The sequence below is a fragment of the Diabrotica virgifera genome, chromosome 10 (genome assembly GCF_917563875.1).
Source record: "Diabrotica virgifera virgifera chromosome 10, PGI_DIABVI_V3a".
Classification (NCBI taxonomy): Eukaryota; Metazoa; Arthropoda; class Insecta; order Coleoptera; family Chrysomelidae; genus Diabrotica; species Diabrotica virgifera.
This window is the reverse complement of record NC_065452.1, coordinates 133335011-133354736: the sequence shown is the minus strand read 5'-3', so window position 1 is coordinate 133354736 and position 19726 is coordinate 133335011. Positions and strand designations below refer to the sequence as shown.

General features: G+C 33.1%; 1 protein-coding gene across 3 annotated transcripts in view; it reads right to left on the bottom strand.

The window, feature by feature from the left end:
* LOC126893415 (adenosylhomocysteinase-like 1) overlaps window positions 1-19726 on the bottom strand; it is a 110082-nt gene that overhangs the window by 34717 nt on the left and 55639 nt on the right. For 2 of the 3 annotated variants that reach the window (XM_050663564.1, XM_050663565.1), the window contains exons 3-6: window positions 18562-18646; window positions 9207-9353; window positions 1157-1329; window positions 898-1096 (exon numbers count right to left, since the gene is read on the bottom strand). In XM_050663564.1, coding sequence (XP_050519521.1) covers window positions 898-1096; window positions 1157-1329; window positions 9207-9353; window positions 18562-18646 — 604 coding nt within the window. The remainder of the gene's footprint in view (window positions 1-897; window positions 1097-1156; window positions 1330-9206; window positions 9354-18561; window positions 18647-19726) is intronic. The other variant, XM_050663566.1, reaches the window with a different exon arrangement.

Below are 19726 nucleotides of genomic sequence, written 5' to 3'. Positions count from 1 at the left end.
TAATGGTATCTACGTTTTTTCTTTATACGGTCCACGTTGCCTTTGAAACTTTAGAAATGGATGCTATGTTTCTGTTGGAGTGATTAGTATTGAATATTAAAGTTTTTATTTCTGCTATTTTCCTTGGTGAGATGTCTTTGGATTTCCCATGATGTTCTGGTACAACTACTGTAGCGAACGCGCAATTTTTACTAAATTCACAAAATATAGTATAGGACTGTCAGAATATCACTAGAGAGCAATGGAAACTCACAAAGTTTATTATAACTCTAAACACCAAGAATACAAAATAATAGGCAGACGAGTTGCAAGCTAGGCTGGGCAGCACTGACAAGCAATGGCATCTGAGTCACGCATTGCCACACATGTATTTTGCCATTATTGTCAGACTATTTATTGCACTTTCATAAAGTGTAACAAGACAGCCAAATGGAAACAAATTAATTAATATATGATACAGTTCAATTATACAGATTGAGTCATGAGGAACTGTACATACTTGTACCTCTTATAAACCCAAACGAACTAATTTTTTAAAGCCGGACCTGATTTTTTTTCTAGTTTGAATAAATCAGTTCATTAGGTGGTAATAGTGTAACGATTGACCAAAATAAGAGACACATCGATCTGACCGTTCAAAAATTATGACGAATACAAATTTTCTTTCAAAATGCGAAACTCGCTCTGTATATTAAAAAAAATGGGATCAGACACTTTTTAATGGTCATTTGTTATTCCCCATAGGAGCCTCTATACAAGGTAGGAGTATGTACAGTTCCTCATGACTCACCCTGTATGCCCTTCCTCTAAAACATTTAAGTTTATTAGGTGGCTCTAATAATATGATCACCCACTGTACATTTATTTTTTTATAATTTTATACTGCATTTTACTCACCTTTAATTAGCTTAAACATAGCAGGATACTTTTTTAACATTAAATGTGTAGCATCCCCTCCATCGTCCAAAATCATATTCGGCTGCCAATTCTCAGAATTAACACACCTATCTATACACCACCAAAAATCTTCCTCAGTCTCACCACGCCAAGCGAAAATTGGGTAACCTGCTTCTGCTAACGCAGCAGCCACCTCATTCTGGAACAAAAAAAAAATGTGCACTCAAGCGAAGAAAAACTATCTGCAGATTATAAATACCTGTGTGGAATAGATGTTGCATGCTGCCCATCTAAGACTAGCACCCAGGGCTGCTAAGGTTTCAATAAGTACAGCGGTTTGGGCATTTATATGGGTACAACCTACAACTTTAGCATTCTTCAGGGGTTTGTCCTCGGCTGCACGCTTCCTCAAAGCCATTATACCAGGCATTTCTTAAAAATATTTTTATTTATTATTTTAAATGAAAGAACATAACTTCAAGGATATTCTCAGAGTATTTCAGATTGATCGGGGCAAAATTACCGGAAATACAGCTTGTTGAATATTCCTACCCCTTCGACTCACTATGCAGCAGCTTCGCGCCAGCGCGCTTGAGCGTAGTGAGAAACGTTCAACAGCTGTTCCCCTTCTCTTTTGTAAATTACTCCGCGAATCAAAAACATATTGCGGTGTGCATCACTACGATTTGACAGACAAAAATTGAAAATAAAAAAATAAAAGTTGTCAAAACTTTAAACGCGTTTTTCTCAAAACTGCTCTTTTCAAAGGCGGTGGACATTGGAACTCAAAAACTACTTAATCGATCCACCTGAAATTTTGCATATATTTTTTAGAGTATTTAGATATTTCGTGAAGTAACGCTGTTGCGATCTTTTTTGATTTTTGCTTATTTTTTGTTTAACAATAATAAATAAGTTGATTGTTACCGTTTTTTACAAAAAATTTCGTTATTTTGACTTCACGAGTGATACTAAAAGCAGTGGCGTAGCGCAGTGGGGGGTGCCCCGCCCCGGGCGAAAATTTTTAAGGGGCGGCAAAATTTAACAATAAATAATAAAAATATTTTGTAAATATTTAAACAATTTATATTTTTATTAAACACTAGGACAGATGCAGGTGCTTTTCTAGTTTGGATGCAGTCATTTTCCTTTCTTTGTTTTTTGGGCCTGTGGCAACCGGTGCTACATAGGTCCGTGAACTTAGCCCGAAAAAGTCGGGAAAAAAATGTGATCAATGCCATTCGATTGTCCATTGATTGTCCACGTTTGTCCACCATGTTATTTCGTTAGTCCACCCATCAATTTTTTTTATAAACAAAAATTTTTTTTCGGGCTAACTTCACAAATCCACAAATTTTCGAAGATTTAAAAAAACTCTTGCTATATTGTTTGTCCATCGTTTGTCCATGTTTGTCCACCACATAAATTTTTTTGTCCACCCACTGATATTTTTAAAATAATTTTTTTATATATAATATATTGCTTACGGATAATAGGACAGTACCGCCGAAAGATTACTTCAGACATTAGAATGAATGTTTATGCGAGAGCAGAATCTCAACTACCCATTTGTACACACCCTCGCAGCGTTTGTACAACCCCTTAAAGTGCAAAACAACCCCCTTGAAGACTTAATTTATTTTTTTTAATTCTCAAACCGGGAAAAATTCACGTCCGCTTAAAAACGCATTTAAACGTTATTCCAGGTTCAGAATCCCAACTACCCGTTTGTCCACTTCTTCGTCGCGTTTGTCCAACCCCTTAAAGTGCGAAACGACCCCACTGGAGATTGTAATTATTTTTTTTTAATTCTCAATTCGGGCTAACTTCACGTCCGCCTAAATGCATATTTAAACGTTAATTCGGGGACAGAATTCCAACTACACGTTTGTCCACCCCTTCGCAGCGTTTGTCCACCCCCTTAAAGTGCGAAACCACCCTCCTGCAGATTGTAATTATTTTTTTATTTCTTAATTCGGGCTAACTTCACACCCGCTTAAATGCGTATTTTAACGATAATTCGGGTGCAGAATCACAACTACCCGATTGTCCAACCCTTCACAGCGTTAGTCCAACGCCTTAAATTGCGAAACCACCCCTTGTTAATTGTAATTATTATTTTTTATTTCTTAATTCGGGCTATCTTCACGTTCGCTTAAATGCGTATTTTAACGTTAATTCGGGTGCAGAATCACAACTACCCGTTTGTCCAACCCTTCACAGCGTTTGTCCAACCCCTTAAAGTGCGAAACCAACCCTTGTTAATTGTAATTATTTTTTTTATTTCTTAATTCGGGCTAACTTCACGTCCGCTTAAATGCGTATTTTACCGTTAATTCGGGGGCAAAATCCCAACTACACGTTTGTCCACCCCTTCGCAGCGTTTGTCCAACCGCTTAAAGTGCGAAACGACCCCCCCCCCCCCCGCAGATTGTAATTATTTTTTTTTATTTCCCAATTCGGGCTAACTTCACGTCCGCTTAAATGCGTATTTTAACGTTAATTCGGGTGCAGAATCACAACTACCCGTTTGTTCAACCCTTCAAAGCGTTTGTCCAACCCCTTAAAATGCGATACCACCCCTTGTTAATTGTAATTATTTTTTTTATTTCTTAATTCGGGCTAACTTCACGTCCGCTTAAATGCGTATTTAATCGTTAATTCGGGGACAGAATCCCAACTCCACGTTTGTCCACCCCTTCGCAGCGTTTGTACAACCCCTTAAACTGCGAAACGCCCCCCCCCCCCCACCGCAGATTGTAATTATTTTTTTATATCTCAATTCGGGCTAACTTCACGTCCGCTTAAAAACACATTTACATCTTATTTCAGGTTCAGACTCCCAACTATCCGCTTGTCCACTCCTTCGCAGCGTTTGTCCAACCCCTTAAAGTGCGAAACCACCCCCTGCTATTTGTAATTATTTTTTTATTTCTTAATTCGGGCTAACTTCACGTCCGCGTATTTAAAGGTGAATTCGGGGACAGAATTCCAACTACACGTTTGTCCACCCCTTCACAGCGTTTGTCCAACCCCTTAAAGTGCAAAACGACCCCCCTGGAGATTGTAATTATGTTTTTATTTCTTAATTCGAGCTAACTTCACGTCCTCTTAAATGAGTATTTAAACGTTAATTCGGGGGCAGAATTGCAACTACACGTTTGTCCACCCCGTGTGGTTTCGCGCTTTAAGGGGTTGGACAAACGGGTAGTTGTGATTCTGCACCCGAATTAACATTTAAATACGCATTAAAACGGACGTGAAGTTAGCCCGAATTGGAAAATAAAAAAAATAATTACAATCTGCGGGGGGGGGGGGGGGGTCGTTTCGCACTTTAAGCGGTTGGACAAACGCTGCGAAAGGGTGGAAAAACGTGTAGTTGGGATTCTGCACCCGAATTAACGGTAAAATACGCATTTAAGCGGACGTGAAGTAAGCCCGAATTAAGAAATAAAAAAAAATTACAATCTGCAGGGAGGGTGGTTTCGCACTTTAAGGGGGTGGACAAACGCTGCGAAGGGGTGGACAAACGTGTAGTTGGAATTCTGTCCCCGAATTAACGTTTAAATACGAATTTAGGCGGACGTGAAGTTAGCCCGAATTGAGAATTAAAAAAAAATAATTACAATCTCCAGTGGGGTCGTTTCGCACTTTATGGGGTTGGACAAACGCGACGAAGAAGTGGACAAACGGGTAGTTGGGATTCTGAACCTGGAATAACGTTTAAATGCGTTTTTAAGCAGACGTGAATTTGGCCCGGGTTGAGAATTAAAAAAAAATAAATTAAAGTCTTCAAGGGGGTTGTTTTGCACTTTAAGGGGTTGTACAAACGCTGCGAGGGTGTGGACAAATGGGTAGTTGAGATTCTGCTCTCGCATAAACATTCATTCTAATGTCTGAAGTACTCTTTCGGCGGTACTGTCCTATTATCCGTAAGCAATATATTATATATAAAAAAAATATTTTAAAAATATCAGTGGGTGGACAAAAAAATTTATGTGGTGGACAAACATGGACAAACAATATAGCAAGAGTTTTTTAAATTTTCGCAAATTTGTGGATTTGTGAAGATAGCCCGAAAAAAAATTTTTGTTTATAAAAAAAAAATTAATGGGTGGACTAACGAAATAACATGGTGGACAAATGTGGACAATCAATGGACAATCGAATGGCATTGATCACATTTTTTTTTCCCGACTTTTTCGGGCTAAGTTCACGGACCTGTGCTACATGAAGTGAATGATAAGATTGTGCGCTCAGAAAGTAAATGCTTTGCAGATGATATTGACAGAGAAAAGAGAGGAATGGGCAAATGGCGCTGTAGGTTATGCAAAAAATATGTGTGAAGAACGAGGAATTTCCATAAAACCTCGGAGGGGCATAACAAGAAAGCATATTTTTGATTACGGAACTAGAAATGCTAACTTGTCTTGTGAAAATGAGTTGAGACGAAAGCTGTTTTCTTTGTTCGATAGAGTTATTGTAGAAATTGAACGTTTTCATCAGATACAGAGTTTAACGGATAAGTTTGTTTATCTAACGCCGGCTATATTATTAGATCCAGACAACACTGAATGTAATCTAGACTACGCATCTGACGAAATTGAGGAGCAGGGTTTCAAGCTGGAAACACTTCGACTGTGGACTTTCGTTGCTGCTACAGGCAACGAAATTAATGTAACGCAGACTCACTTGAATTATTTAAATTTATTGTTAAATCCAAGCTGAAAGATACTCTTCCCAATATTTTAATAATGTTCGAATATTTTTCACAGTTGCTATAAGCAATGCCAGCTGTGAGAGGAGTTTTTCAAAATTGATTAAAAATTATTTAAGATCGACAATGAGTACTCTAAGACTAACTAATTTGGCTATTTTGTCTATTGAGCAAGAGGTGTGTGATGCGATAGACATTGACGGTGCAATAACAGACTTTGCTCTTCAAAAAAGTAGACGTAAAAATTTTTAATTGAAGACGGAAGTTTTGTTTTTTATTCTAACAAATACTCATATTACTTTTTAATAAACATATAATACCATTATAGTATCGTTCTAGTTCTAATTAAAAATTGATTTTATTTAATTTTGTCTATCGTCAAGGTGTACCTAATCTTAAGTGAGGTACCTAAGTTATATCAATGTATCTAATTGGTTAAAATAAAAGAATTTTTGTATTAAAAAACGTGATTGTAAAACTTAAATAAACTTTTTTATTTAAAATCCAACCTGTATAATGCAAAATAATGATGACTGTTCTCGCCGAAAAGTTCTCTATAATTAATGTATGTAATGTATATATAGTATACAATAAATTAAAATACCTAAATAAAGAGGGCGGCAAAATTGTCTTCCGCCCCGGGCGGCCGACACTCACGCTACGCCACTGACTAAAAGGTCAAAAATCGTTAAGACTAAAAAAACTCGACAGCGTTACATCGATAAACTCAAAAGTCAATAAAATATTTTTGATTTTTTTGTTTCACATGATCCAATGATGAGTTCTGCTTTTAGCCCAATAAAATAAAATAAAACCAAAATGTAATTCCGTACAGGTTGGAGTAAATTTTTTATTAAAGTTTAGGTCAAAACAAAAGATATTTTCAAGAAAGTATATGATTCATATGAGGGGATCATTGTTTAAATAATTAAAAATTGGTAATTTTTGCCAAAAAATTACTTTTTTAACTGCTGCGGCAATGCTTGTTTTTATTAAGGATTTTACAATTTTTTTCTGCAAAGATAAAGAAACAGTCTTTTATATGAGACTTACTAAATTAAATTTGACCCTTAATTTATTTAAATAATTGTAAATCAAAATTAAAAAGCAAATTTCCAAAAAAATATTATTTGCAATATAAATCAGCACTATAAAATATTTTATTTTGCAGAAAAAGTTGCGCTATGATATCAATATAAATTGATAAAAAAATTAGTTGATAAATAGTGAGTAGTTTATGAGATATTAAATTTGTTTATAAAAAATTACCATTTTTTCAATTGCAAAAACGCGGTTGTTGCCGATAGAGTATACACATTTTAAAGGTCTCATTTTGTTTGTTTTTATGTGTATTTTCGACAAATGTATTGACAAACTAAAATTTCAATTAAACACCCATTCAAAATGACGTTTGAAAATTGGTGTAATTTGTTTAAAACTTGTTTTTTTTAATAACATCACCGGGATTAAAAATTTTGAAATTATTTTTTGATATTCGTGTTCCTGGTAATTTTGGACACACTTACAAAAGAATAAAATTTTCTAGATCCATTTTTTGCCGAGATAGCTGTTCCAAGTTTAAAAATTCATAATTTGTCTATTGACAAAATTAACATTTTAAAGTGCTTGAGTACATCTATCACCCCTACTACTTGACAATGTCATTTACACATAGAGTTAAAATTTAAGAATATTTTAAAAAATAATGATTTTCGTAGCGACCTTAACTGAAAACTTTTTGCATGAAGAGTGGTGCAGTAGTACTTTGCAATATTTTCTTTAATAATGGACCAATTACAATGTTTCTTTTTAGTTTATGGTAGTATATAAAAATAGTACATCTAAATGACACTTTTAACAATAAATATTAGTCAATTTGTTATAAACAATTTTTTTTCAATTTTTTTTTCTCTAGATGTTATAAATAAAAGTTGACACAAAAGATTTTTATAAAAAAAATAATACTGAATTAGCATTAAAATTTGTTAAAGGCTTTTTCTTTGTACTATGTATTAAAGTATATATGTATTTTACAATTAATTTTATAATCTTTTTAACAAGTAATACACTAAGAATTGTGTATATATTTGTTAATTTTTATTCACTTATATACATAATATATTTATATAGAGGTTGTCCTCCATTAAATTTATATATTTAATTTTGTAGATATTCACATTATTTTTGCGAGAATTTGCCAATGATTTGTAAAAAGAACAAACTTTTTGTGATTCTTTAACGAAATTTTACTATTTTGTTAAATTTTTAAAATAAAAATTTGTTTCAATGCTCTTTTGTGATTATCTTTGGTGCCAAGTTTTATTTATCACAATACTAGACAAAAAAAATTTTTTGAAAAAAAAATTGTTTATAACTAGTTAATGATTATTTATGGCAAAAAGGTTCATGCACATTATTTAAGGGTCAAGGGAGTTATTATTTTTATATGCTACCCCAAATTAATAGAAAATATTGAAATTGGCCCATTATTAACGGAAATATTGGAGACTACTCCTCCGCCAATTTTCAGACAAAAAGTTTTCAATTAAGGTGCTACGAATATCACCATTTTTTAAAATATTCTACAACTTTTATTATGTTTATAAATGACATTGTTACGTATTAAGGTAGTAGATGTACTCACGTACTTTTAAATGTCAATATTGATAAATAAACAAATTATGAATTCTTAAACTGGGAAAAGCTATCTCGGCCAAAAATGCTTCTAGAAAATTTTTATTTTTTTGTGGATATGTCAAAAATTACCTAGAATACGAATATCGAAAAATAATTTAAAAATTTTTAATCCCAGCGATGTTATTAAAAAAATAATTTAAAAACAAATTATACCAATTTTCAAACGCCATTATGGAGGGGTGTTTAATTGAGATTTTGATTTGTCAATACATTTATCGAAAATATATATAAAAGCTAAACAAATAAGACCTAAAAACTTGTATACTCTATAGGCAACAACCGCGTTTTTGCAATTGAAAAAATTGTAATTTTTTATAAACAAATTAAATATCTCATAAACTACTCAATATTTATCAACCAATTTTTTTGTCAATTTATTGTGATATTATAGCGCAACTTTTTCTGCAAAACAAAATATATTATAGTGCTTATTTATATTGCAAATAATATTTTTTTGGAAATTCGTTTTTCAATATTCATTTACAATTATTTCAATAAATTATGAGTCAAATTTAATTTAGCAAGTCTCATATAAAAGACTGTTTCTTCATCTTTGCAGAAAAAATTGTAAAGTCCTTAATAAAAACACGAATTACCGCAGCAGTTAAAAAAGTAAATTTTGTGCAAAAATTACCAATTTTAAATTATTTAAACAATGATCCTCTCATATGACTCATATACTTTCTTGAAAATATCTTTTGTTTGGCCCTAAACTTTGATAAAAAAATTATTCCAACCTGTACGTAATTACATTTTGATTTACATGTATTGTAATTTTATTTGATCGGTCTATTTCGACTGCAAGCTTAGTTGGCCTAGTTTTCAATATTTTGTCTTGAATTATTTTTAATATTCTTTGAATTGTACTGAATATGTTTATCAAAGAGATCTTTACCTTGTTCAGCTATTTCTATTTCACGTCTTCCAAAAGCGTGTTGGTTGATGTTACGAACACAAAAGTCAGAAAGACCACCAGAGTTCTTCTGGACCTTCTCCCTTGGTGAGACGTCATCGTCGTCTGAGCTACTGCCTGTACAAGACGCTAAATATACATATTTTAATAAGAATCAATATTTTTTAATTCTTTAGGGTTGTTTGCCAATACAGAAGTCATGATATTAAATGTTTGAGACCCTAAAAAGATCCAAAAAAATTTTCCACTCTACAGGGTGTTAGTAAATAAGTATGAAAAATTTTAAGGGCTAATTCTACATGAAAAATTAATGTCAGTTTGCTCTATAAACATATGTCCGCAAATGCTTAGTTTCGGAGATACGGGGTGTTGAAATTTTTATTTCAATCTGCCAATTTATTTATTGCTTTAAGACCAGTTGAGCTATGAAAATGAAGTTTGGTGAGTTTTAGGAGGTAGTTATTACGAATTTTATGACATACAATTAAGAATTTTGTATTCATCATTGGCGCGCCTACGGGCAATGGTCTGAATTATTTTAAAGAAAAAAATAGTACGCCACTGAGATATTTCGAATTAGAAAATATTTTTAAATTCCACGTCTAATTTATGATAAAAAACCTTTCTTGCCTTTTTTTCATATGATGCACCGTTTTTATGCAGAAAAATAAAACATCGTGGCGCGTATTTTTCATTTCTTAATACATCATCAAGAACTATCCAATATAATAATACTAAACTATTGTGCGTCCCACCTTGACTTTGCAGTACAGGTTCTTATGACCAACAGTGATGCCAAATTTGATCAGAAACAGGTTTTAAGCAAACATACTTTTTTCTATAGGATAACTATTAATAAGTTAGGAATTAATATTCTTGACATTTTGTGGCTGTCAGGGGTTCTACAACATTTTTTTTTTCGAAAAATACCTTTATGTGAACAAAATAAAAATAATTTTGTATAAAACATTTATATAATGATGTATTTAAGCGCATAAATATGTTAAACCTTAATAAAGACGTAGGTACCTACAAAAATAATTAAAATACATTTAAACTATATATTTTAGCTTCTTTCTATAATCCAATCTTCCTCACTTTCACTGCCACTGTCGTAGGGTGTAATCACATTAAAATGACATTAATTTCATCTTGGAAATCAGTCATTAAGAATAACAATAAACTGCAATTAGGATCCAAATTTTCCAAATAAGCAATGAGTTACTCAATACAATGTTATCAGTAATAATTTTAAGCTTATTTAATATTCTTTGTTATAATTTAATTTAGGCGAACTGACCATCAACAATTATACTTTATTTATTCTCAACTGTAGGACCTGGTAGGACAATACATATAAAACTTTACTTGACTGACAATTTATTTTATATTTTTCTTGACATTACTTCAGAACTGTCTATACTGTCAATACATAAATTAACATCCATAGAACAACATCCACTTTTAATGTTGAATATTCTAACCTTCTTAACCAAAAAAAGTTATTACGCATATCGATTATAAAATTGCTGATTACTTTTCGAAAATGACTATCACTCACAAAAAAACAATGAAAAATATTGTTTTACTTGACTGTAACGGGTTAGTTTTAATTTAACATTTTTAGGGACCTACATTTTTAGGACCTTGGTAATGTCCGATTAAAAATTCTTTTGAAGAAAATCGGCATCGCCGCGCTAAAAATTCCCATAAGGATTGTATTGCCGTATGTTCGTGTACTGTAAAGTCAAGGTGGGACAGACATTAGAACAATAACAGAAAATATTACTAATAAGATTTCAACTAGGTGCAAAGCTGCAAGAAATGTTTAAAATGATCTCCTTTGCAGATAACAGAAAAATTTTAATTTCATCATTGGCGCGCGTACGGGTAATGGTCTGAGTTTTTTGAAGAAAAAAATAGTACGCCACTGAGATATGTCAAATTAAAAATAATTTTTGAATTGCTGGTTCAATTTACGACAAAAAATCTTTCTTTCCTTTTTTTCATACGAGGCGCTGTTTTTATACAAAAAAAATAAAACATCTTAACCCTTACCAAGTATTTGAGGTAGTTTCCATATGCATAGAAACTTAGTTCAAATACTTTGTAAACGTTAAGATGTTTAATTTTTTGCATAAAAACGGCGCCGCATATAAAAAAGAGGCAAGAAAGATTTTTTGTCGTCAATTAAACGAGGAATTCAAAAATGATTTTTAGTTTGACATATCTCAGTGGCGTACTATTTTTTTCTTCAAAAAATTCAGCCTATTACCCATACGCGCGCCAATGATGAATATAAAATTCTTCTGTTACCTGTAAAGGAGATCATTTTAAACATTTCTTGCAGCTTTGCACCTAGTTGAAATGGTATTTTTTTTTATTTTTCAAAATAGTCGCATCAACCTCGGAGGTTATTAGCGACATATACATATACATAAGGTAATTTATTTACAGATGTTAGATTTTGTTAAATACATTGATATCTTTAAGGAATTTTACCAAGTGTTCAATTTTACAATTTTCTCCTAAGATTTCACTTGTTGATCCGATGATGTGGTTGTTCTGTCTCTGCAACTGGTATTTTGGACACTCTGCAAGTACATGCTTAACACTTAGTGGGATATTACAGTTTTCACATAAAGTGGGATTAGTGTGACCAATTATGTGTCCGTGGGTAAGTCGGGTATGTCCTAGACGAAGGCGAGTAACAATGTCATGGTGAGTTCTGTTGTGAATTTGAGATTTCCACGGTTTTACAAACGTTTTCACTTCGCGAAGTTTTGAAGTTGAACTGTCCCACTGGTTTTGCCACAGATTTTTGACTTTCACTTTAATAAATGATTTTAAATCATTAAGAACTACATCTCTCACTTCACTCGCGGTTTCACTGTCCCTGGCTTGTTGGGCTGTCCGATCCGCTTCATTTCCTTGGAGGCCAATGTGTGAAGGAACCCATAGGAATTGTACAATATGGTTGTTGTTTTGAATGGTAGCTAGTTCTTTTTTAATTAGGAAAGCAATTGGATGCTTCGTGTACAGTTGGTTAATGGTATGGATGGAACTGAGGGAATCGGTAATTATAAGAGCATTGGATATATTACTGGAGTAAATATGAACGAGAGATTGATAGATGGCGTATAGCTCGCCAGTATGTATACAGCTTAAGGATGGTAGTTTATACTCAAGTGTACTATTTGGAGTAATGACAGCTGCCCCAACTCCAGTAGATGTTTTAGAAGCGTCTGTATATATATGATAGGATTTAGAAAATTTTGTTAGTTTGTTGAATGTTATAGTTATAATTATTGAATGTTCAGCTCCTGGGATAATTCAGTCGATGTATCCGTGTCAGGTTCTTCATCCTCGTAGTTGTCTTTTGTGAGCTGTCTCGTAATTTTTTTGTTAAGCTTTGTACATTTCAATTTTAATGAGCGTTCGGATGTATATGAATGAATTTTGGTTATGAGTTTTTTAAATCCTAGAATGTCTACTGTATATTTATTTACAACGCTGATAACATCTTTTGTTCCATGAGCGTTTTCAAATAAATCAACTGTTTCCTCAAAAGTTAATATTTGCTTTTCGGAATTGAATAATTCTTTAATTGGTTGCATTAGCGTTTCTAATGGTATTGTTGATATTTTTGTTTTTATTCTTTTTTGTTTCTGAGTTGGCTTTGAAAATACATCGTCACTAGCTGATGTCTCAATCGGGGGTGATATTGCTTCAGATACAGTTCGTTTGGAGGATGATTTAGATGTATTTTCTTCGTTGGATACGCTAAATTCTTTTGGTGCTGGATTCTCTTTATTTTCATTAACCGAGCAAGAATTATTGCTTAGACTGGAAGATGAAGGCTGGTTAGTTATGACTATGTGAGGTGAGGGGGCTGATGAGGTGGATATATTTGGTTTAGATATCACTGGCATTGTATTATCTGTAGTTGATGTATCAAGAGGTGTTAGGTTGGTTGTAGATAATATTTTTGTTAGTGGCGTTGAATTATTTGATATGTTTGTAGAAGTGCATGTTGTTGAAGGTGTAATAGCAGTCGTTTCTGTTGAAGTTACTGTACTAGGTTCGTTTCTGTTTGAAAGTGTAGCAGTTGGGACAGCTGTTTCTGAGTGATTTACATTTACTGAGCAACTACTGGAAATATGGCCATGTTGTTTGCAAATGAAACATAAGTTGTCTAATGTCAAAAAAATTCGATTTGTAGTATCTTCATGAGTTATTAAAACGGTATCGGGAATTGGACCTGTGGGTGGAGATACGTAAATATGTCGACGGAAACTGAGTACATGTTTGTATTCAGGATTGTTGGTTCCTATTCGCAAAAATGACATTGATGAAGTTGGTTTTAGCCCTAAGAGCAGTAGTTCGTTTTCTATTACCTTGTGCGGGATAGTGGGAGAAACATTGGATATTAGGAGTCTTTCACTTGGAGTAATTAGTCTACGGACTTGAATTTCTGTATTGTTTACAGTGATGAAACCTCTACTGTTTGAAAAAAATTCATCTACGACTTGTTTGGTTGAGAAATAGATACAGATACGATTGTTGGTGATTCTTGATGAAAAAATAATGTGTTTTGGACTAACTAAAGCTCCTACCGCTAACAAGTATTCTTCTAATTTAACATCGTTGAGAGAATTAAAAACTACTGCTTGTAGCTTGGATGGATAGATTGTTTCTTTTTGTCTACTAGCTGCAGCAGAGTAAGATAAAGGTTTTTGTGATGTGGATTGCGATAATGATTCATCGCTATTATTAGTGACGTCGAATTCCATTTCTCAACACCATTTGATTTTCCTAAGTACGGACCTGTTCCGCTTCGGATTTTGGTAATTGTCTTTAAAGACAAAAAATTGGTGTCGATTAATGACTGGTGTTGTTTATTGACGGTTTTATAAAATTCTTTGGTTATGAAATACTTATTAATAGAAAAATATGTACTCACAGAAAATGTTTTTCTATACACACTTAACTAACACTATTATACTTGATGTTAACATAGTGTAAGAATACTATGATTGGTTTTTGTAAGTTAAATTTACTATTTGTCAGGATCGATCAAAAAGCATGTGTGCTTATTCGATATCAGTGCCCTTGAAATGGTATTAGTAATATTTTCTGTTATTGTTCTAGTTTAGTATTATTATATTGGATAGTTCTTGATGATGTATTAAGAAATGAAAAATATGCGCCAAGATGTTTTATTTTGCTGCATAAAAACGGTGCATCATATGAAAAAAAGGCAAGAAACGTTTTTTATCATAAATTAGACGTGGAATTTAAAAATATTTTCTAATTCGAAATATCTCAGTGGCGTACTATTTTTTTCTTTAAAATAATTTAAACCATTGTCCGTAGGCGCGCCAATGATGAATACAAAATTCTTAATTGTATGTCATAAAATTCGTAATAACTACCTCCTAAAACTCACCAAATTTCATTTTCATAGCTCGACTGGTCTTAGAGAAATAAATAAATTGGCAGTTTGAAATAAAAATTTCAACACCCCGTATCTCCGAAACTAAGCATTTGCGGACATATGTTTATAGAGCAAACTGGCATTAATTTTTCATGTAGAATTAGCCCTTAAAATGTTTCATACTTATTTACTAACACCCTGTATAATTTGCCTCCCGGGTTTTCCCTAATAGCACTTGTTGTGTAGAATGAACCGTTCTATCAGAAACAACGCTTGAAGCGACCGGTGATTTTGAATGTCCGTTACGACAAAAACCAATTTTTTAAATCAAATTTGTATCAATTCGACGGTAAAAATTCGATAAATTTTGATTAAAGTGTCCTATCGACAAAAGTTAAAATGCATTGAAATACATATTTGTATTTTGCAGCAAAGGACGCCCGAAGGTAGGAGTGGCAATGTTCTGCATCTTTTTGTGGTCCCAAAATTGACATTTTCAGCAAAATTCAGCTTGTTAGATCAAATTTCTGGCGAGCGACTGTACTATAATAAAAGTGTATAATAAAACAAAAGAAAAATTGTTTTGATCTTTAATATTAATATCTGTAATGACTTTATTATGGCTTTGTAACTATTTTCCTATGGCATTTCTATATTATCTACAATATTTATTGGGACTAAATTAAAATTTTAAATAAAAACACTTTATATTCGATTTTCATCTCGAAAATTTTGTATTTTGAAAACCGTTTTTGATTTGGAAATGGAAACGCCAAATATAACGTATTTTCAAATAAAATTATTGATTCAATTAAATACTTATACTCAAATCACAATAAAGATGCACTAGAAATAAACAAACCACGACACGTTGAATGCTACGAGGAGCAGTCCCGAATTATGATTTACAATGTATAAACTTTGTAAATTGTGATTTGGGATTTACAATGTACAGTTACGGCCATTGAATAGTTTACAGGCTTACGTATCTAGGAGCCGATTTTTTAAATTTTTACCTCGTTTAAACGCACCTTTCACGTCAAAATGACGTTGCCAGTGGTGTACCTAGCTAGAAGAGGTTGATTAAAATTAAAAAATCAAAATAATATATTTTACAAAATTTAATAAAATGGAAAGTATAGAAAGAAGTTTTTTGAATAAAATGGATTGTGGTCTTAATAACGAAAATAAAGAAGTCTGGTTTTAAAATATAAAATACTGAAAACTACTAGTGAAAAGTGATTTGTATACGGAATGTTTTAATTGTGAGTAGACAAAATTTATTATTTGGGTCTATTTGGATTTGAATGTTTCAATAAATCACGACAATTATCTTTATATTATCCAATTCCATGAACGGATATCGCAGCGAAAACTGTAAAACAGCACCGATGTTAGATTTTAAATAAATTTAAAAGATGTCATCCTCAAGTCAACCGCAACAAATTGCATCATATTCAAAAGCAGTTAGCCAACCACGCAATATATTAACCCCAGACAGAGAACAAGCTATTTTATTTATCACTCTAGAGCAGCGGTTCTCAACCTTTTTTACTCACCGACGCACTAACGTACTCCTTACAGATTCGCGACACCCTTATATGTACAAATTTTTGCTAGTGGTAGGTAAGTACAGATGAATATATTAAGTATATAATTTTTTATTTCGTAAGAACATAACAAGAACAATATGCATGATTGGTATATTATAACAAGTAAAAAAATATAAATAAAAATATCGTATTCGTAAATCTCGCGACACACCTGATAGGTTCTTCCGGCACACCAGTGTGTCGCGACATGGTGGTTGAGAACCGCTGCTCTAGAGAATTGTACAATTAATGCCTATCTTGAAGGATTGAGTCAGCATATAGAACCAAGAAATATAATTTTCGCATCCCGTATATCAAACGGTAGAATATGCATATATCTATCATCTAAAAACTTAGTAGATAAATTCATAGCAGAAACAAAGAAGATAAAAGTAAATGGAAATACACTAGAAGCAAGAAGATTAATAACTCCTTCAGTCCGCTTAATTCTGTCAGGTGTATGTCCAAGTATACCTTCTAACTTAATTAAAGACTAATTAATAAAACTAGGTCTAAATCCTCTCTCAGATATATCATACCTACGAATAGGATCAACCAATCCTGCTTTCAGTCATATTCTAAGCTTCCGACGACAAATTTTCATTTCACCTTTGCCAGACAATCATGTATCACCTGAATCTTTTATCATCGAGTTAGAACAAACATCATACCGCATATTTATAGCCCAAAACGAAACATGTTTCAATTGCAAATTAACTGGACACCAGGCAGCTGATAGTCCAAATATTTCCCCTCATAACCATCCTTACAATGATAATACAGTGCAAACAGAGATAAGACAAAATTCATCAATAAATCATACTCAACAAGATAATTTACAAAATACTTCGACAATTTCAAATACCACTCCCTCCACACTTACTAAGCCTTCTCAAACCACATCACAAACGGTAGTCAACCCACATTTATCAATAAACCCATCCCAACAACTTTCACTACAAAACAAACCCACTACTGAAGACTCCATTCTTATTAACGAGGTTTCTTCCGATGACCTGAAGTCAGAAATAAAAGATAAAGTGTTAAGTGCGTGGAAAATTAGTGGAGTATATCGCAAACATAAACACCTATTTACGCGAACTGTGCCGCCTATGTGTGAAAACTGTGAAACTTCACTCTTCGTGAAGCATATATTAACTAAGTGCAAAACATATGAAGCAACAAGAAAATTAACGCTATCCCAAAGAATATAAAGGAAGCCTTAGGAAACAACACGAACGTTAAAAACACAATAAGTTTTATCAAAGACTCTGGACTGTATCAATTATTGTAATCTTTACTAACTTTACCTTTGTTATATTTTTTAGATCGCTAATAACCCTGGTGGTTACAGCGTAAATAAATAAAAAAAATCCTGTTAACTTCTCTTCTATATGCTAATAAACGCCCGGGCCTTCAGCACTTATCCATCCCCATACGTTGACCGAGAATCCTACACTATGTATTTCTTAAATGATGCCTATATTGTTCATCATACCTATGAATAAAATACTTTTTCATCGGAAAATGCAACATTAGACCAAAAATTCGCATCGCGGTTTATAAATTCATTACAAAATTCAACTCGTCTCCTCTTGTGATCCTCAGTCAAAAATGGCTTCCTTGCAGCTGCAGAATTAAACAGTCCACTTGCTTTAATGCTTCTACGTGCAGTGCAAATACTGCTTGGAAACGCTGTCTCTTCTCTTGCTTTTTTAGTTGTGGTAAAATGAGATTCTCTCAAATAATCTAGTAACATCTCATCCTGTTGATCTCTGGAGATCTTCTGTCCTCTTGAACCGCTCAACCGTGCTATAGAGTGAAAATTATCCCATCTTTGTTTGATCTTCCATATGCAGATATGGCTCACGTTCAAATCAGTAGAAACTTGCCTTAGTGACCAACCTCCTTCGAGTTTGGCAATTGCTCTTGCTTTTTGCGCATCATTTAAATGAATTGTAACCATTTGAGGCGTTTGATACAGTTTTATTTTATTTTTCAACACTCGCGAAATTTTTGACAAGCATTGACTTTTTGAAATTTTTTGACTTTGACATTTATCAAATCCGTACGACACTGCAATTTTACAGTATTACAATATAAAAAGTAAGGTGTAAACTATTCAGTGATCGTAACTGTATATACATTGTAAATTATGATTTGGGAAGGCTCCTCGTAACATTCAACGTGTCTTGGTTTGTTAATTTCTAGTGCATCTTTATTGTGATTGTAGTATAGATACTATTTTACTAATCGATATCTGCTATATTGAAATATATTAAAGATTTGTAGCATGTTCCATATTTACCTGAACTATATGAATCTGTTGAAGATGCTGAAAGTGAACGGCTTCTATATCGACTAGATTTTTTCAATGCACTAGTTTTTGTATCCTAGAAATAGAAAAAGAAATAGTAAGCAATGTTATTGTAATATATACCAACCATAGACGAGACAACGAAGCAATAAACCTAGGAATTTTGTACAGAAGATGAATCGTCATGTCAATCGAACTTTTTTCATTCGATTCGAAAGAGTGTCAGGCAATTTTGTGAACTAAATTGATCTCCGGCAAAAATTTTTGTGCATAAGAAAATGCATTTTCAAAGTGCATCTCGAAGAGATGGAAAATGAAAAATTTAGAACTCAGTAAATATTGACGGAAATGAGTGCAATTTTTATACTTGATGGTTTTGGAGGTCACTGAACACGAATTTCATGACGAAGATGGTCTCCGAGGTACCTGGTGCCCAGGGTGGAACTCGTCGCCTGGGACGATCGAATAATTCGCGGAACGATCGAATAATTCGCGAAATTAAGATTGGATCGAAAAACTGAAAACTACGTGTTCAATTGGCGAGGAACCGCAAAGTGGGCGACGCCTGGTGGCGCATTTGAAAAGCATCAACTCAAGGAAAACATTGACTTTGCCATTAACTTGTGTACATATTTGCGGTCAGTTTATGTTGTAATTAACAATAATTTCGACTTAAAAAAACTATTGCAGTGTTCCTCAGTATTCATTCCTATTATGCTCTACGTAATGACCTAAATTAACCAATGCCAAATCACACATTTTGTTAATTTAACGTTTGTATTAAACGTAGTATTTTTTAATGTTTAAGCGACTGCAAAATTAAATAAATGATAAAATGTAGTATATATTCTGTACCGGGTGTCCCAATAAGAATGGCGCTCGGCCATATCTCAGAAACCGTTTATAGTACAGCTTTGGGAAAAAAAATTTTATAAGAAAAGTTGCCTCGAGAAAAGCCTGGAAATTATTTTCATAATTGTAGGTCCACCGCTAGAGGGCGTAATTGAATATCAAAAATTAGAAAATCGAAATTTTACAAAATTTGCCTAATGAAAGGCCACTGGAAATCCGATTATCGTATTCTTTATAAAATTCTGCGCATATTTTATTTCACAAGTTTAATTCTACCTGTGCAAATAAGAGGTGGGGGTGAGTG